Source organism: Solanum lycopersicum, chromosome 10, assembly GCF_036512215.1.
Source record: "Solanum lycopersicum chromosome 10, SLM_r2.1".
NCBI lineage: Eukaryota > Viridiplantae > Streptophyta > Magnoliopsida > Solanales > Solanaceae > Solanum > Solanum lycopersicum.
The window spans coordinates 64,647,877-64,665,447 of record NC_090809.1 but is presented as its reverse complement, the minus strand read 5'-3'; the positions used below and the strand labels follow the sequence as shown (position 1 = coordinate 64,665,447).

At 34.5% G+C, this 17,571-nt stretch overlaps 2 protein-coding genes across 3 annotated transcripts; one reads left to right on the top strand and one right to left on the bottom strand.

Annotated features, from left to right (window-relative positions):
• Positions 1-2,190: 2,190 nt before the first annotated feature.
• Positions 2,191-5,799, bottom strand: LOC101258320 (protein LATERAL BRANCHING OXIDOREDUCTASE 1). Of its 2 annotated transcripts, XM_069289738.1 has the most exons (5): positions 5,650-5,799; positions 4,762-4,981; positions 3,657-3,904; positions 3,253-3,580; positions 2,191-2,696 (listed from the first exon to the last, which is right to left on the bottom strand). In XM_069289738.1, exons 2-5 carry the CDS (start codon positions 4,975-4,977, stop codon positions 2,445-2,447), a joined length of 1,044 nt encoding a protein of 347 aa, XP_069145839.1. In that variant the 5' UTR covers positions 4,978-4,981; positions 5,650-5,799; the 3' UTR covers positions 2,191-2,444. The 2 variants fall into 2 exon arrangements, with proteins under 2 accessions (XP_069145839.1, XP_010312366.1); XM_010314064.2 differs by lacking the exon at positions 5,650-5,799 and having other exon boundaries at positions 4,762-5,420.
• A 712-nt stretch (positions 5,800-6,511) lies between these two features.
• Positions 6,512-14,718, top strand: LOC101258019 (ataxin-3 homolog). Its single transcript, XM_019215998.3, has 3 exons — positions 6,512-6,857; positions 9,355-9,361; positions 13,984-14,718. Exons 1-3 carry the CDS (start codon positions 6,694-6,696, stop codon positions 14,563-14,565), a joined length of 753 nt encoding a protein of 250 aa, XP_019071543.1. The 5' UTR covers positions 6,512-6,693; the 3' UTR covers positions 14,566-14,718.
• Positions 14,719-17,571: the final 2,853 nt, after the last annotated feature.

Below are 17,571 nucleotides of genomic sequence, written 5' to 3'. Positions count from 1 at the left end.
CGGAAATCTAATATTTTTCTGGAAAAGAGATAAAAATATCTTTGAATAATTGGAAATGGATCAAATATATTCTTCGTTTGATTTTGGGTCAAAAATACTCATACTGTTTTAGTGTATTGGCTACTTTTACCCCTCGAAACTAAGACATTCCATGTCACCTTAAAAATCACATAAAAACAATATTTTTTTGCTGCTTTAGATATATACAAATAGACACTTAAACTTGTATAAAGTTAAAAAAGACATGAGTCCTATGTGGTTATTTGTTCAATTTTATACAATTAAGTGTTTACTTGTGCACACTCAAAGTTAGAGGGCATAAATATAAATTAAGAGCATATTTATGTGTTATGCCTATAAATATCAATAATAGCTTTCGTTTCAAGTGAGACATCAAAGCTTAGGCATGCATGTGCTACGAGATAGTCTTTTCAGTATCCAGGGAAAATTGTATAAAATAGCAAACTAATAACCTAAATTAAATTGAATAGCTAGGGTTTGATTTAATTGTGCTCCATAGCAAACATTGACAAAAATTTTCCAGGCGTCTCTCTCCCAGAAGTCTCGCTCGCCACTCTCCCATTCTCGCCTCTCTCTCTTTATACACAGAAGTGTATAATTTCTGTTTCTGTTTTGTATAAAGCAAGAGAAAATTGTATATACACATGCAAAAATGTATATCTTCATGTTATACACTTAATTATATAATTTACAAACATTTTACTTCAAATATTGCAGAAAAAAAGGCCAAAGAATTATACAATTGTGAATTATACAATTGCAGTGAAATACAATTTTTTCTAGCTTTATACAACAGAAGTGTATATATTGTGTTTCTGTTTTTGTATAAAGCGAGAAAAACATATATCTTCTTGCTATACACTTATAATTATGCAATATACATACATTTTAATTCGATTCAACTGTATGCAAAGCTAATTATACAATTGCAGCGAAATAGGCCAGCGAATTATACAATTTAGGCCAGCGAATTATACACTTTTATATGTATAGCGAATTATACAGTTTTTATGTTTGCTATGGAGCGCAATTATGCAAATTTTGCTATATTATACAAATATGATTTTTTTGTTTGCTATATGTGAAAGTTGCCCTTATCCAAGCATGTCATCGTTTCACATTGAGGTGATGGTTCGATTTTTGGGCCGATAAAAGGAGGTTTTGCGGAGAATAGAAGATAATCAAAAAAAATAAAATACAAGGCATCAGATTTATTTCAGAATAAATCCCTAGAAGTTCTGTTTTTTCCTATTTTGAGCATCTTCCATCTATTCTCCCTTTGCTTTTGTTTGGAAGAGATCTTCTTCTTGTATAGTTCCAGGGCCTTGGCATTTCAGCCTAAATGTAATAGACTTGATCGGCCTTAATTCACTTATCTTTTTAACCCTCTTGTACAAATTCAATAGAGTGACAGAAATCAACCACGAAACTAATTTTAACCGCTGATATACTTTGTCTTACCTCAAATAAGACTGCTTGTTTGATCCCTAGCTACATGCCATTTGTTACCCTCTCATGTATATGTTTCATATGTTACTGATAATGATTTGTAGGTTGTTTCAATGCTGTAATCTTTACTTTTGTTCTATTTGAACCATTAACAAAGACTGGAAACATAAATCTGACTAAGCTTTTTTGTTGTCACTGAGTGGAAAAAACAAGTTATCTGGGGTAAAACTGATTGATGCTCTCATCATGCGTTATGAATTCGCAAGAAAGTTCATTTAAATCAACATGAACAGTCTTCAGCTTTTAATACATTCAGGTGGTAAATTTCAATGGCATTGTCGTAGTTAAGTTCGTTCTGACACCCAAACATAGGAAAAGACAGTTATAATCTTGAAAGGTCTTGCTACTATAGCAGCTATTGATATTGATGCTCAAAAGTTCCTTGCACAGATATCATCTTCAAGAGGCAACTTTTTCTATCATATTCTTTCTAAACTGAAATCTGCATGAGAACTATTAAAATCTAAAAGGAGTTAAAATTAAAATGATAAATGGATCTTTATGATATCAGTTATGGCCTAAAGGTAAGGTAATGTTGAAAAAGATGGTCATGACTGATGAGTGATAAAGACTGAATGAACATGTTAAGGGAGCAATGCATCGTTCAGGTATGTTAGTCTTAGCAGTCATTATTTCTCCCTCATTGTAGTTTGAGAAGTATTTTATTCAGTCGCAAAACAACTTTCATTCATCCTGCTTGGTAAATATTGTAAATATGTATATTTTGTAAATGAATTACTATAGGTTCTAGATCAAACTGTTGTCTTTCTCCTATTCAAGATCTTGCATGTTGAGATCTTAGTGTTGAGATCGTGTACGGCACAGGCAACAACGACTAGTAAAAATAAAAATAGAGACAAGCATACTGTAGCGGGTTTGATGGAATAACAAGAAAGGGAGCTTTTTGTTGACAACTAATCTTGTTCTTGGCATATCATTGCTGTTTCAATTGGTCTTTTCCCATGCTGATAGCTTTGGAAGAAGAGTTCAACATAATTCTTAACGTCTTTGTATGCTCTTGGCATTTCCTCATTGATAAGCTTCTCCACTGGTCCAATTCCATCAGTTACATCTGGCATAATGAAAACAGCAAGGGTGTTTCTTTCTTGGTCTGCATTCGTTACCACCCTGTGCACGGGGCTCTTAAAGATACCATTGCTCATTATCTGCAAGAACAACAATCCTAAGAACTCTACATGTTGTACAACATTTTGTTGGAAAATATTAGAGATGGCAACGCTAAGGAAGAATAATTAATCAACGACCAGTTCATTTTGTAACAATTTTAATGATAAAAGAAGAGAATTTTGAATAAGAAAAATCATTCTGATGCACGTTATGGAAGGTTGATTTCAGAATAGATTTCCCTTGCTACCTGAATGCAAATAGTACAGTAATGTTCTACTTCTAAAATACAATGAACCACTCAGCAAATCATCTAATGTACACTTATATAGAGCTCTAGGATACTCATGAAGGACAAAGGACGTTTGAAGGAATTGAAATCATCAAGAGCCAAATAATGCTGCAATCATACCATTCACTGAAGAGATGAGCCCTTATAACTACTGGATACATCTTTTCAGATGTTCCCTAAAAAGGTTGAATGCATTTTTTTCGTAGAAGAATCGCGTCTAACCAAAAGACGCGTTAAATTTTGAATCACTTAAATAAATCCAACACATTTAAAGCTTTGGCATGATTTAGTATATTCTTTCTTACCTCTACTTGATCTCCAACATTAACGAGGAGACCATATGGTACAATAGGTACTCTAAACCATTGATCATCTTTGAGAACCTGAAGCCCCTCAACTTCTTTGTCTTGCAAAAGGATGGTAATGGCCGATGCATCAGCATGTGGTTTGATTCCAAGTACAACCTCAGGTGTTGGACACGGAGGATAGAAGTTGAATCTTGCAATCATCTCTCTGCCTTCTCCACACTGATCCAGAAAGCAGTTCTCCTCCAAGTTCAACGACACTGCCATGGCCTTAAGGAGGGACTCACTCAACAACTTCATATTATTAATATATTCTTCAAAAACTTCCCTGCCACCAAGTAGTAATTTGTTAGCCCGGTGCATCTTAACTTGTTCATTTCGGAGTAAAAGCAGAGAAGATGTACCTGAAACATTCAGGTTTTTGGGGCCACAATTTGAGGTTTCTTATAGCTTCAGGAAACACATTTAGATACAATCTGTCAGTCCAATCAAGCTTTTGCTTATCTGAAAGAACTGAATCGTTTCCGTATCCATAAATGTCATCAACTGTTCTGGCATATTTAAGCTTCTCTTCAGCTGGAAGAGCAAAGAACTGTTTGCTAATTTCATGCACTTTGTCAAGAAATGAATCTGCTAGTCCGTGATTTATGACCTGAATTTCCAATATAATGATTCATGTGTTAAACGGATATTGCAACCAGGCAGGGGCAGACCCACATAGAATCCTCCGGGTGCTTAAGCATATATCTATGTGGAAATCAAGAAAAATTTGTATAAAATTAATCTAGAGCATCCAATGAACAAATGGTTTGATTGGTCTAATGGCTCTTAGTGGGTGCTTAAGATTGTATTAGTGTTGCTCGGCCTGAGTTCAAATATCCTAGATCACCCACTACAACTAGGAGGGCAGAGAGCATAAAGATTTGTGTTCATATCTGTTTCTTTTACTACTACTTAACTATCATCCCCTCGTAATACCCTTTTTCTAACTACTCTTAGCTGTGGCGGGGATTCAATTTGTGATACCTGAAATTATCGGTTCATATCTAATATTATGTATTTTAATATATTTTTTTTATTTTCTATCCGCTTTCCATTTTGTAGTCCGGCTAATTCAGATTCGCGCTGCCTAAGACTCTATTCATGGGGAAGTGTCTCCTACCAAGTATTTTTCCATATTCAGAGCTCTAACCCAGACCTCTAGTCAAGGGAGGAGGAGCTCCACCATGGACCACATCCTTTGGTGGTTATATTATAGATTTCATTATGAGTACATAACTATAGTCTATATTGGAAGTTATGGGGCCGAAAATCTACATGAGCCCTCGTTCTTACATGTAGGGTGTATATTTCCAATTTTCCTATCTGGTCAAATTTCTCTAGGAAATCAATTCCGTTAAAAATGAGGAATATGACTTTTTTAAAGGATGTTTCCCCAAACCTCGCCCCTGGACCATACCACCCCCAAATCTTTCTGTCAATCACAAGCCAAGTTAAAAAAAATCAAACCTGGATGCAGCCACAAAACTTGAGGCCTGATTGAAGTTTGTTGAGCTCTTGTTTTCTGGCAGTGGATGTGAGAAGTCTAAGGTCAACTACTGGCACATTCAGCATGGGACAAGAGCTATTGATTGACCCTTGTGTATGAATATACTTTTCTGGAACTTGATTTTCATTTGCTAGTTCTTGTACTGACTTGAAAACTGTTTTTTGATTTTCAGCCATGGATCTGTTAGAAGCAAATTTAGAAGCAAATTTAAGCTACTTGCAGATCTTGTTGTTTGATACAATTCCCAAGAAAAATCACATCAAGGAGAGAGGGCGGTTGGACTTGGACATATAGTAATAGCTGGAGAAATGAGAATACAGCCAATTGGTCTTAAAATCAGAATTTTTTTAATGGAATATTGCTCTATTTTTTTGATTTGCTTATTTTTATAAGAACCCAGTCAAAACTTTCTCTGTCATCTTTCTAATTACTATATACTTTAAGTTTGACGGGTCCTAATAACCCCTAAATTGATACAAATTGGTATCAATCTGTGTTAAGGTATGGACTAACTAAAAGCCCCAGATCAATGCATTTTTTACATCTCCAAATTTGAGGTCTCTCTTCGAAAACTGAAGGTGATGGGCTCTACTGCTTCATGTTTTCGATTATATCCAGCACTGAGTCAAAATATCATTATGAAACATAACAAGTATATAGGAGACTGCACCACACATATTACTTATAAAAAAAACCTAATTGTAAATTCCAATTTCCCATTAGCACAAGGCTGCGGACTTTGCAATCTAAGGAGGTGAATAAAGACAGAGAAAATCTAGGCATGAACTCATGGACAAGACAGTGAACAGCCTATCTCGTAATCAGATAGCTGAAACATTCTCAATTGCCTGTGCTGGTTGATTGTTGGCCCCAATTGCTGCAGCTTTCCAACCACTATAATTGCCGCTTGGATCACTCATGTATAGTTGAAAGCCATAGTTCTTGTCCCAGACTGCGAAAAGAAAGGAAACACCAAATGGATGAAGCCCACCAAATTTGAAAGAGGTTTGCACAACTTAAACTTGTATAAAGTTGAACAAATAGACACACATGTTCTATGTGTCATTATACATGTCATTTTTTGTCCTACGTGGTGTCTTACGCGTATATTTTGTCATGTGGGACTCATGTGTTTATTTATTTAAAGTTGAATAGTTATATTGCATGCTTATACATTATGAAAGTTGAAGGTTAAAGTTAAAATTTGAAACCAAGTTTAAGATTTAATATATATATTATGCCTAAAATAATTGATAATTAAAATGTATTTTGATAAATAATTAGTGATAATTCAAATTGAAAACTCATACATCTAATAAATGAAACCTTTATGCCGATCTTCACTTTAGAAAAAACACAAACTCAAAAAACCAAAATACTATTGTACATTGTCATGATAAACATTTTGTGAATTATATTGTCAAACTTTTATAGATATATGAGACTATATTAAAGTGTCTATTACGTTTGAATCACCTATTATTGTATTCATTCAAATGTAACTCTCCTAACAAAATTTTCTCAAACTTGAATTTGAAACTTTGAACCATCTTAGTACTGCATTCGATTGTTTGCAATGAAATAGGTTGAAGTATCCGAATTAATAAATTCACAACAAATAAGCATACTTAATTAGTTTTAACGCAACTTATTGATGATAGTCGTAGGCTCGCCAGAATATGAGTAGACGTGTTAATTAAAAAAGGGAGTGACCAAAAACTGTTTTTGTACTTCTAAAAGTGTCAGCAGTTACCTTCCAAATAAACTTAACTTCACATTTCCAATTTCCTAAATTTATTTTCACAGATATTTTAAAACGAAAATAGCAGTTTGTTGATTGAAACCCTAACCAAAGGTTTCCCGATAAGGCTAAAAAACAGTAAAGAGGAAGAATGGAAGAAGTTAGCAATGGAGGGATGTTGTACCACGAGGTACAAGAATCTAAGCTTTGCGTTGTACATTGTGTAAACACCGTTTTACAGGGGCCTTTCTTCTCAGAGTTCGATTTGGTTGCGGTAGCTTCCGATCTCGATCATACGGAGCGGCAGATGATGGGGTAATTTTATGAATGAAAGCTTAATGAGTAGTCAATGTTTTTACTTTTTGTTGAGCATGTGGAAGTGGAGATTGTATTTTGTTAGGAAAATTGATACATAAGTTGCTTATTTTGAATGTTGATGTTTTGTTTCGCTGAATGGCCTAACTCAATGAGTAAGGATTAGTTAGCTTCTAATGTTAATATAAAACTAACAACGATAAGGAAATTGCGAGAGGTTTTCTGTAGTTTCAAGCTTTTATTGTATTATTTTTTTTCTTTTCATGAATATTTATCTTTCACAAGAAACTAGTAGCTTGAACAGCTCAAATCATTCTGAATTCTTGTGTTAAAACTCATAATCCTACTTCATGAAGGGTTTGAACTGTCCTAGCTGATTTCAGCGTGACTATGACAGCCACATACATCCAGATCTGTCTGTCACAACCATCCTCTATAACAATTTTTCACTATAAGAACCATGTTTACTGTGGAACTGATTTCTCATGTTATGTTGTGTCATATGTTTACTATAACAATATTTTGCTATAATAATCAAATCATATCGGAACAAATGATACTCTTATAGAGAGGTTTGACTGTATTAGATTGGTAGAATAATAATTTGGCCTAGTCTTATAGATAGGTTTGACTATATGAGATATCAGGTTCAAATCCCAACAGAGATGAAAAACATTAAGTGATTTTTCGATCTAACTGGAACCTGTGACCGTGAAAGGTAGCAATAGCCTGTGAATAGACGTGGTTTACCTAGCTGGCTCGGGCACTACCTTCATAGAAAAGCACTTGATGGCTTAGTTAGTCCTGCCATGTGTATGCTAAATATGTTTGGCCTAGTGTAAGTGATGGTGTATAATGTACAATCATGTAATTAGGTGAATTTGATTTGGTAGAACCTTAGTTGAGCTTGAGTAGTCAATCTTTGGTAGATGCAACTCTACTAGTTTGCTTGCTCTATTGTTGAATAGAAAATCCTCTGAAGTTCTAATAGATTACAATTCTCTCCTCGAATTGCTCATGATTCAGACATGTTTTACTTGTCTAACTCAGAGTGATAAACTGATAGCATATCAAGGATTATAAATTGGGAATTAATAGCTCCCACAACATTTCGAAGATTTAGATGGTCATTTATGAGAAGAAACATGTGCTCGTTCATTCTTAATTTTTCTTACCTGGAGTATTTGTTGCTGTTAAGAATTAGGACATTATTCATACCCATTCCTTGTGTATTTATGAATCAAATAGATCCCTATACTTGTGTATATTAGAACATGAAATCCCTTCCAAAAGAATTAAGATAGTTCTCAAAATTTTCAATTGTTCTACCACAACATCACGAAATGTTAAGGTGTCATCAGCATATTGGAGATGTGTAATCTCTTGACTGTAATGACTATTCATGGCTACATCAAAGCCCTTAAATCACCCATTAGGACTGGTAGTTATGATCATGTTGTTTAACCCTTCCATGTCAACTGTGTAACAAAAAAATGACAAGGGGTCATCCTGCCTCAAACTTCTCTAAGCTGGAAAAACTCCTTCTGGGGAGCCATTAATGATGATTGAGAATCTGACAGTAGAAACTCAAAATTTTATCCATTTACTCCAAAGCCCAGTTGTTGTAAAATGCTTAGTAAGAAATTCAAGTTCATATGGTCATATGCTTTCTCATTATCTAGCTCTCAAAGAATACCAGAGTTCTTCCACTTCTGTCTTGAGTGCATTGCTTCTATCTATAAGTATGGCGTCCATTACTTGCCTTCCTTTTATGATTGTCATCTAGTGGAATCCACCAATTTTTCCATTACCCTTTTCAGTCTTATCAGTCAGAACTTTTGCAATAATCTTGTAAATGTTGCCTATGAGACTTATAGGTTTGAAGTCCTTTAACTTCTTTGCACCTTCCTTCCTGTGAATCAAAGCAACGTAGGTTGCATTGGAACTCCTTCAAAGAAAGCATTAGAATGGAATTTGTGATTTACCCCATGATGTCATGTTTAAGCACCTCCCAGCATTTGATGAAGAGTCCCATTGTGAAGTAGATTGCGCCTGGTGCCTAATCCATAATGCACATATTTAAACATCCCAGGACTTGCATCAAATCTGCTTTAAAACAACTCCTTTTATTCCTCAGTCGTTGGAAAATTCTCTAAGTTTCTTGCAGGCCTACAATCTTTTAGTGTAGAGTTTTTTTTAAAAAAAAATCCGTACTTGATTTTTTATGGTTATGATATCCTGGATCATTAATTGGTAAATGTTGTTACATCTTTTGTGGGCATTAGCATTTGATGGAACAAATTTGTGTTCCTCTTTCCTTTCTTTAACCAAATGGCCCTGCATCTTTGCCTCAATGCCACTTCTTCATTCTTTAGCATTTCTTAATGCTTCATGATCAATGATGCCTTCTCCACCATTTCCTCCGTAAGATTCTGTCTTTCAGTACCTTGTCCAACATTGCCGATTGTTTGAGAAAGTTTGACTTCTGTACTTTCAGGGTGCCAGTTGGATTTCACTCCACTCCCCAATTTACCTTTCAAGGTTTACATTTTACAAACTAAATTATACTCCCCCTATTTCAAATTGCTAGGTAGGCCTATATTGACTTGGCAGGGAGTTCAAGATAATAAAGAGGACTTTTGAATATTGTGATCTTAAATTAAAGATATGTCAAATGTACCAAAATGCTTTTTAATCTTGGAGTCTTAAACATGTCTGGTACAAAGCTTGAATTAAAGTGTTGCTGAAAAGGGAAAGGGTCATTCCTTTTTAAATCAAGTAAAAAGGTAAGTAGGTCAAATAAATTGAAACAGGGGGTGTAGTCAGATTTTCCTAAAAAATAAAATGTTGTCCCCTAACTTTTAACTATGTTAACAAAGCCATCTGTATTCAGCCACCAATTGCCAAACTTGAAATATGATTTTGTTGCTCCGAATCTCCACATTGAAATATATCAACGATATGAACAGTTGTCACTCTGATATTGCAAAAGATGTTATCCCGCTCTCCAAATATATAGATTCTATCAATTCTTAAGGCAGTAGTATTGGGGTCCCCTCTATACCAAAAGCAGTTAAGCACCACCTTCTAGTTTAGTCCATTCGAACGAGATTTTTGCACTTGATCTAAACTTATATAAAGAAAATCCTATTTTCCCCATGAGAGATAAAGAAAGGAATAAAGAAAATAACGATAACAAACTACAACAGAAGGTAATTCCTATGAAGAAGTCACCGGAAAAGGTGTTCATACTAGGTTGTTAGTTGTAATATCCTGCAAGGTAATCAAATTCTTCCTTGGTAGAACTACATAACACATAAACAAGTAAATGATTCAGTGTGATTATTCTGTAAAAAAGGAGCGGCATTGTTTAAATCTGAATTTGTGCACTGATAGGTTCAACTTTTAAATAGGAGCTATTCTAGTTCTTATATCTAGCAAATAATCACCATATTATGTGACATATATGGCATCATCTAAATATAGCCACCCCAAACCAAATGAAAATAAAAAGAGAATTAGCTTGAAAAGGAAGGAGAAGAAAAAGAAAGAGGTGAACATAACTTAGATGGTGATTACTATGTACTCATTCTTTTAAACAAATCCCTTGATGGGTCCTTCCTCTAATCCTTTTCTTTGTGCAGATTACACTGGTTTCTTCTTTGGTTAATTTTTTGGAAACTCTAAGTCGAATTAAGATATTTTAGTTGTGAAAGAATTTTGATTAAAATACCTTGATATGACTGCAGTAAATGCTCTGTGATGTTAATCTCCGGAAAATATGGTGTGCTGTTAGTCTCCTAATCAGAAGTCATCTCTTTCCTACATAAAGAATCATCATGATTACCTACAGTACGTAATAGGAACGTTGAAAACCTTTTTCTGTAGCACGATTGTACCTGGTTTTATTACATGCCATTAAGGAACCTTTGTGTGATGCTGGTCTAAATTGGCATTGTATTTTTGGGTGAAGTTTGTAGGATGAATTCATGTTGTGCATTCTAATATCTGAACACTTTGTAGCCATAACTGAACTTGTATGACTGTAGAAATTGTATTTGACATAATGTATAGGCTGCTTACCTATAAAGTTAGGAAACATCTTGTCAGTTTGGCATATTTATTATGAAGAAACTCAAAATCCAACCTTCTATATGTGAAATCTTGTATATAAAGAACACAAAATCCAAGTTTAAAATGATGATTCTATGAATGAAATGAATATCGAAATTCCAGCACGATAAAGAAACAATAAATTATTGTGTCAACTATTTCTATAACATTTAGTGGCATAGGAATTGAGTCTTTATGAAGAGGATAAGGCTCCATATGTTACTTTTGTCCGAGCTTAAGTTTTAAGGGGTCGTTTGGTTGGGAACAAGTTATCCTGGGATTAATTATCCTGGGATAACTTATCCCACCATATATATTGGATAACTTATACTATCACTGTGGTATAAATAGTGGGATAAGTTATCCCAAACATGGTAACCAAACAAGACACAAAAATTTTATCCCATCACTATTATTTACCTTTCACACCAAACGACCCCTAAGTCTATAAGACCTGTTATGCTTGCAAGATTTGTTGTGGTTTTATATTCTCTTCAGGTAACAAGGTCTAGTTTTCGTGTGGCTTTTTTGTTTTCTTCCAAGCATAATAAATTCTACCATTGTAAATTAAAGATGGGTTTTTCAATTTTAGGTTACTAGAATCGTACTAGATTAAGGTAGGGCAAGGTTTTTGTGTATACTACCCTCCAAGACTCCAGTTGTGGCATTTACATTAGGCATGTTGTAAAATCACGCTAGATCATTGACAGCAATTAATGTCAGTATAATGAAATTCTCCTGAATGTAACATCGAAGAAGTTAATATGGTTTCATAATTTTAGGGCTGTTTTGACGTGGGAGCAACTTTAAAAATGAACTGGTCTTTCATTCATTCATTTAATCTAGTGATTAATCACCACAGTACACAAAAATATGGCACACTCTAAATGTGACCCAAAAAGAACTTTATTTTTTTCAAAAAAAAAAAGGAAGTGAGAAAAGGCCCTGGATGTTGCTTAGTGGTAGAAGAGGTGGAGTACAACCTAGCGAAGTTCAAATCTAAATAGAGGTGAAACTAGGTGAATTCTAGTCATCTCCCATAGTTTGTGGGGATGGACTTATTCCATACTCGGGATGCAAAGTTGGCTTGACACTAGTATTGTCAGAAAAAAAAAAAGAGAGAAAATAAAGTGATACTTTGAGAAAAAATGAGGAGAGAACATAATATAGACGAAAATCACTATATTTCTGTGACATTTTGTTCACAGAACTGTTGGTAAACTTTTTCTCTGGTTCCTGTTGTTTTGGAAATGACTTTGGTTTCTTCTTTTAGTTATAACTTTGGGTAAGTTGTGGAAGAGTTTTGATTAAAAGTAGCTTCATGTTTTTGTTCGTAAGAGCTAGTTGGTACTTGATGTCTTTACTCTTAAAAGCTAGTTGGTACCTGCTGAAATAGGTCAATTGAGATGCACGCGAACTGGCCTAGGCATTACTGTAATAAAAAAGTAAAAAATAGGAAAAATAGGAAATAGCTTTGTGACTACAGGTAAGTGCTTTCTGATATTAGTATCATTATAGAATATCACATCCTTTCCTCCTAATATAAAGAGTAATCATGTGAATGAAGGCACATCCTATATAAACCCATATCAAATATTTTAAATATTTGATAGAGTTAAAATTCATTAATTCAATCAGTCAAATACTCAAGTATAGCAAGCCCCTCTTTTTTGTGATATTATAAGTGCCCAGCAAGCCAGTGGTGTATGCAGGATTTTTTGTAAGTGGTGTCGATATTTAAAAATAAATAAATAATAAATAATTGATAAAATTAATAAAAATGATTTAAAATGTACTAAAAACATAAATTAAGTAAACTACTACAACTCTCCTCGACGAGTTTTGATATTTTCAAATGTATTCATAATAGCCTCATTGGGGATAGTACTAAATATTCTTCCTCTATATCGTCGAGAAAGCTCTTTCAACTGTAGCAGTAGTCACCGACACATAAAGCAAATTTAACTAGTTGAAACACAAGAGGATAAGTTTTGTGCTTCTTCGTCTCTACGAGTATCTTGGAAACATTACGAAGTTCCTTAAGACTGAAGAACCTTTTATCATGATCTCTAACATCAACAATATAATTTTCAAGCTGAAAGCGAAGGTCGACTATAGAGTATTTAGCATAATCATCAGGGTATAACTCAGCCAATCTCAATATCTTTTTTCCATATAAAAGTTAGAAAATGAATCAATTCAGTTTGGCTTAGGTTTTACTTTATAACTTATTATTGTATCCAATTCTGATTTGAATAAGTAATAAAAATTTTATAATAGGTTATATATGTAGTATTCTAGTTCAACTGGTTTGTTTTAGCCTAATTTGAGTAGAAATAGGAGGTTGGAGGTTTAAATCCTTCTTAAACTTTTCTCTTTTTCCTTGAAAAAGGAGGCTCAAAAATTAAAGCAAAAAATGCACCTACTGAGATTCAAACTCAGGTGTGTTGTGCTTCATTTGCGACGTAAACCACATGAGCCATGACACTTGTTTGTTCAAGGAGTGTAATTTTTAATATTTATACTTCTGTTTTAGTTTTTCTGATCTACATACAGATATAAATACTAAAAAATTTTAACGAAGCCGTGTCAGCTGACCCCCCTTGATTTAAGGTGGATCTGCCTCTGCAGCAAGCCTATTTTACGTCTGGTAGTAATGATTTTTAGGTCAAAATCAAATGTACTAGCTAGTGAATCCGAGAGAAAAGTTGAATACCAGAAGATAAAATCATGGTGGAATGGTGGAGATGCAGAACTCTAGTTTGTCCCGTAGTATGTAGCTTTAGCCTGAGTTAGTGCTCATTTTATCTGGCACAAGGTTTTGTTTAATGTGTTTGAGTGTGAGAGACAAATAGCATGTGAAATAACTAGTTTACACTAAGTGGAGAGAGATATTATGACCATTCGATTTGCATAATCCTGTCACTATGATGCTATTTTTCCAATGATTTCCTTTAAATCACCTTTTCGCTTTGGCTCTAGAAGCTAATTCTGGCTTGAATTTTCGTTACAGGTTTTGCAAAAGGTACTGGAGGTATGGGATCTTCAAATCATTCCACTGGATAGCCCAGTTGCTGAGCTGGCTCAGATTGACCCAGAACTGAGAAATGCATTTATCTGTCACTTGCAGAACCATTGGTTCTGTATCAGGAAAGTAAATGGGGAGTGGTACAACTTTGAAAGTCTCAAGCCGGCTCCTGATCACCTCTCCAAATTTTACCTTTCAGCGTATCTTGACTCCTTAAAAGGCTTTGGCTGGAGCATTTTCCTGGTGAGCGGAAAATTTCCCAAGGAATGTCCGATCTCTTCCTCTGAAGCTTCTAGTGGATATGGACAGTGGCTGTTACCAGAAGATGCGGAGAGGATTACCAAGTCCTGCAATGCTGCACAGAGAACAGGTAGCAGAAGTGGTCAAACTCAGTGGCAATCTGTTCCCTACCGCCAATACGAGGAACAAGGTATGCTTTTAGATGAAGAAGATGAGGATTTGAAAGTTGCAATTGCTGCCAGCTTGCTGGATGCTGCCCCCGCAGTCAGCACCAAACCTGATACCTTGGAAAATGAAAATAAGGACAATAGTGCAGCTAATGCATGACAAGGGAACATTTTCAGTGTTTTAAGCCGGGAAAACTTATGAACTGTTTTTTTTCCTCATAATTGCATCCGATACTGGATACTAGTTCATAATTCTGCTGCATAAACAGTGATGTTGTTTCTTATTTCAAAAAATAAATTAAAAACGATACACATGGACGTTGTTTGTTGGCTAAGAGCAAGATTTTTATATAATTTGAAAAGAAAAATGAAAAAAACTTGATCTTCATAGAATTTGTACTTTGTAGTCATTTCATTGAGACAGTTCTTATTTCACTTTTTTGTTCTTGTTTTCTTATTTGCTGCTTGTACATTTTTTGGATGTAAATATTGTTTTATGCCATGTGATCGTCTCTTATTTAAATAATAACTAGGGGTTTAATGCCTGGGCGAATTTGTATTGACGTTGTACGGACGAATTTTTTATTGGCGTGAAAATAAAAAAGACGTGGTCATGTTTAAAATATATTACATTACTTTTGTACAAGGTTATACAGTAAGCTTGCTAATCAAAAGAGGGAAAATGGATGTTAGTGGTGTTGGGTATGTAACAAGAATTGATGGGAAATAGAGGGAAGGAGAGGAATTTGAAAAGCTTAGAACTTGAAAGGTTGGGAACTTGAGAAGTTCTCTAATGCTTTATTTAAAAAGGCAATAGTCGCTCATCGGTAATGGAAATGAAAATAGGAGAGTTTAAATAATAAACACTCCTATTAATTGTTAAAAGGGTTGGAAAGAGGGACCCCCTCGCGCCGTCGTCGTCGTCGCTCGCTTCGGCTTCGGCTTCGACTTTGGCAAATGATCGATCAAGAGATAATTTTTTGGACAAATTTATTTTAATTATTTATTTAATTAATTTAATGGCCAAAAATTATTTTCAATTAATTAGTTGATAACAGAAGTTAACCGAAATGTTTTCAACTTTTTAGTTAACTCGACCCGACTCGAATCCGCGCGCGTGACCCGTTTTAAATTCCGTTATATTTATAAAATTCCCGCCATGACTGTTTTGAAAGGTTGCAACTTTCAGGAGCAGTCAATACCATTTAAAAGTTTGCAACCTTTCATTAATGGTCGTGTCAATTCTGAAAGGGTTGCAACCTTTCAGAATATATTCTTCTTGCCTATAAATACCATTCAGTTTTCAGAAATTTCCCAACGAATTTTTCTGATCTTCCTTGTTCTTAAAAAACACATATTTCTTCGTGTACTTTCCTGCTGTGGATTGATTCGCTGTCAATAGAGTTTTTGGTATCTATACTCTTCTGATTAAGATCATTTTACCCTGGGAGGTTATATTCCAAATTAAACCTCGGATACTAGAGAGGAATAATTTCCTTAAGGGGACACTGTGAATTCAGTGGACTTGATTTTCTTCCTAAATTGTCAAAAAAAGAGTATCCCAGATTCTGGTAAGTTTTACAGATTTCATTTATTTTTTACAAATAAATTTCTGTTCATCTTATTTACTGGTTCTAAAAATCTCAGTTACTTCGTGTTTCTGACTGATTTATTACAACCTGTAATTTTTTATTTTCATAACACAGATTGGCAACAAGTGGTTCAACTGCGTGTTTGGCTGTCAAAGATGGATTCTGAATGGAGTTCTGGCAAAAAGAATTGACTAGTCTTTGTGGTAAAGCAGAAACTGTACAAAGTGGTGGGGCAATTAATTGACTTCATGAGATCTACAAAAGTGAGCAAGCTTTGTATTTCCTGTGAGGCAGTAACATTACATCAAATATGTGGATTTGAGATTATAGCATAAACAAATGAAATTGCCTTACCTTTCCTGTACCGAGGTTAAAAGTAGCCGCCGAAAAGCTTGGATTAACTATAGAAGTTGTTTTCAAAGAAAATGTCTGGTTAGTATGTTGGAGAAACAGTGGTTGAACAATGAATTAAGAGTGATAATCACCTTTAGTTTGGTTTTTCTGAAGTTGGTGGCTGCAGCTTGTGTTTTATTCTTTGTGATGATGATTTTGCTTGTTCACTCACTTGTTCTGGTCCAGTCTGTTGTTTTCTTTTGCTTGATTCCTGGATATTGGTTTTGTTTGGTGCTGTAGGGATAGTTGGGAATTCGGCTATAGATTTGGGGGGAAGGGGGGCTTTTGGCCATTTTCTCTTAAATAAATGACTTCTTTATAGTTAACTTTGTATTTATCACTCATCAACCATTAAAAGGATAAAGGATATTTTATTTTAGGTTGTTCCTAAAGTTGACATCGATTTTCACTTAAACATCTTAAGTAGACTTTGTTCATTTTGAACACCTCAATTGAGGGTCTATTGTATCATTTTGACACGCTTTTGATAATTAGCTAAAGGCCTAACCCATCGGTGGTCTCTTAAATTTGGCACAAAGTTTCACTTAATCACATGTCATATATCAAAATAATTCTAAACTAATGATTTTTAAGTAAAAAGAAAAATAACCACTCACTTGATGACACGTGGCATTTACAACTCAAATAATAAATATTTTTTAAAAGGAAATTCAACAAATCTAATTCTCAAGAAACTCACCCTTGTCTTCTTCACCCCCTCCTTTTTACTTCTAAAAAAACAATGGAAGAATTTTTTTTTTTACTTTCTCGTATGTGCAGAGGATTCAAATACGTGAACACGAAATAGAGTAATTATTTTATGGCGCTGAAATTTAATTGTTGGATATAAAGAAACAAAATGAGCAGAAGATAATAGTTGTGGCAATTTTTAGATCTGAAAAATTAAAAATTATTTTGATTTTAATATGATCCATGGCGATGTTGCATTAGCGTGGTTTGATGGTGTCTGGTAGATGAGATAATCACAAAGATTGAGGGGAGAAGATGAACAATGTTTTAAAAATAATTTTTTTGGCCTGAAAGAAAGCTCCTCACGCGCTGACTTTGAGTGTATTACACTTAGGAGCGGACATTCGGTATTTCGGTTCGGTTCGGTTTTTTTTTCGGTTTTTTCGGTTTTCGATTTTTGTTAATTGCGTACCGAATACCGAACCGAAATA

What these genes read in the sequence shown, in the direction of transcription:
- LOC101258320 (XM_069289738.1), bottom strand. Translation starts at nt 4,977, where the DNA reads ATGGCTGAAAATCAAAAAACAGTTTTCAAGTCAGTACAAGAACTAGCA. An exon ending in AGTTTTGTGGCTGCATCCAG is followed by an intron (nt 3,905 to 4,761) that starts GTTTGATTTTTT and finishes TTGGAAATTCAG; the next exon opens with GTCATAAATCACGGACTAGC. An exon ending in CAAAAACCTGAATGTTTCAG is followed by an intron (nt 3,581 to 3,656) that starts GTACATCTTCTC and finishes ACTTGGTGGCAG; the next exon opens with GGAAGTTTTTGAAGAATATA.
- LOC101258019 (XM_019215998.3), top strand. Translation starts at nt 6,694, where the DNA reads ATGGAAGAAGTTAGCAATGGAGGGATGTTGTACCACGAGGTACAAGAA.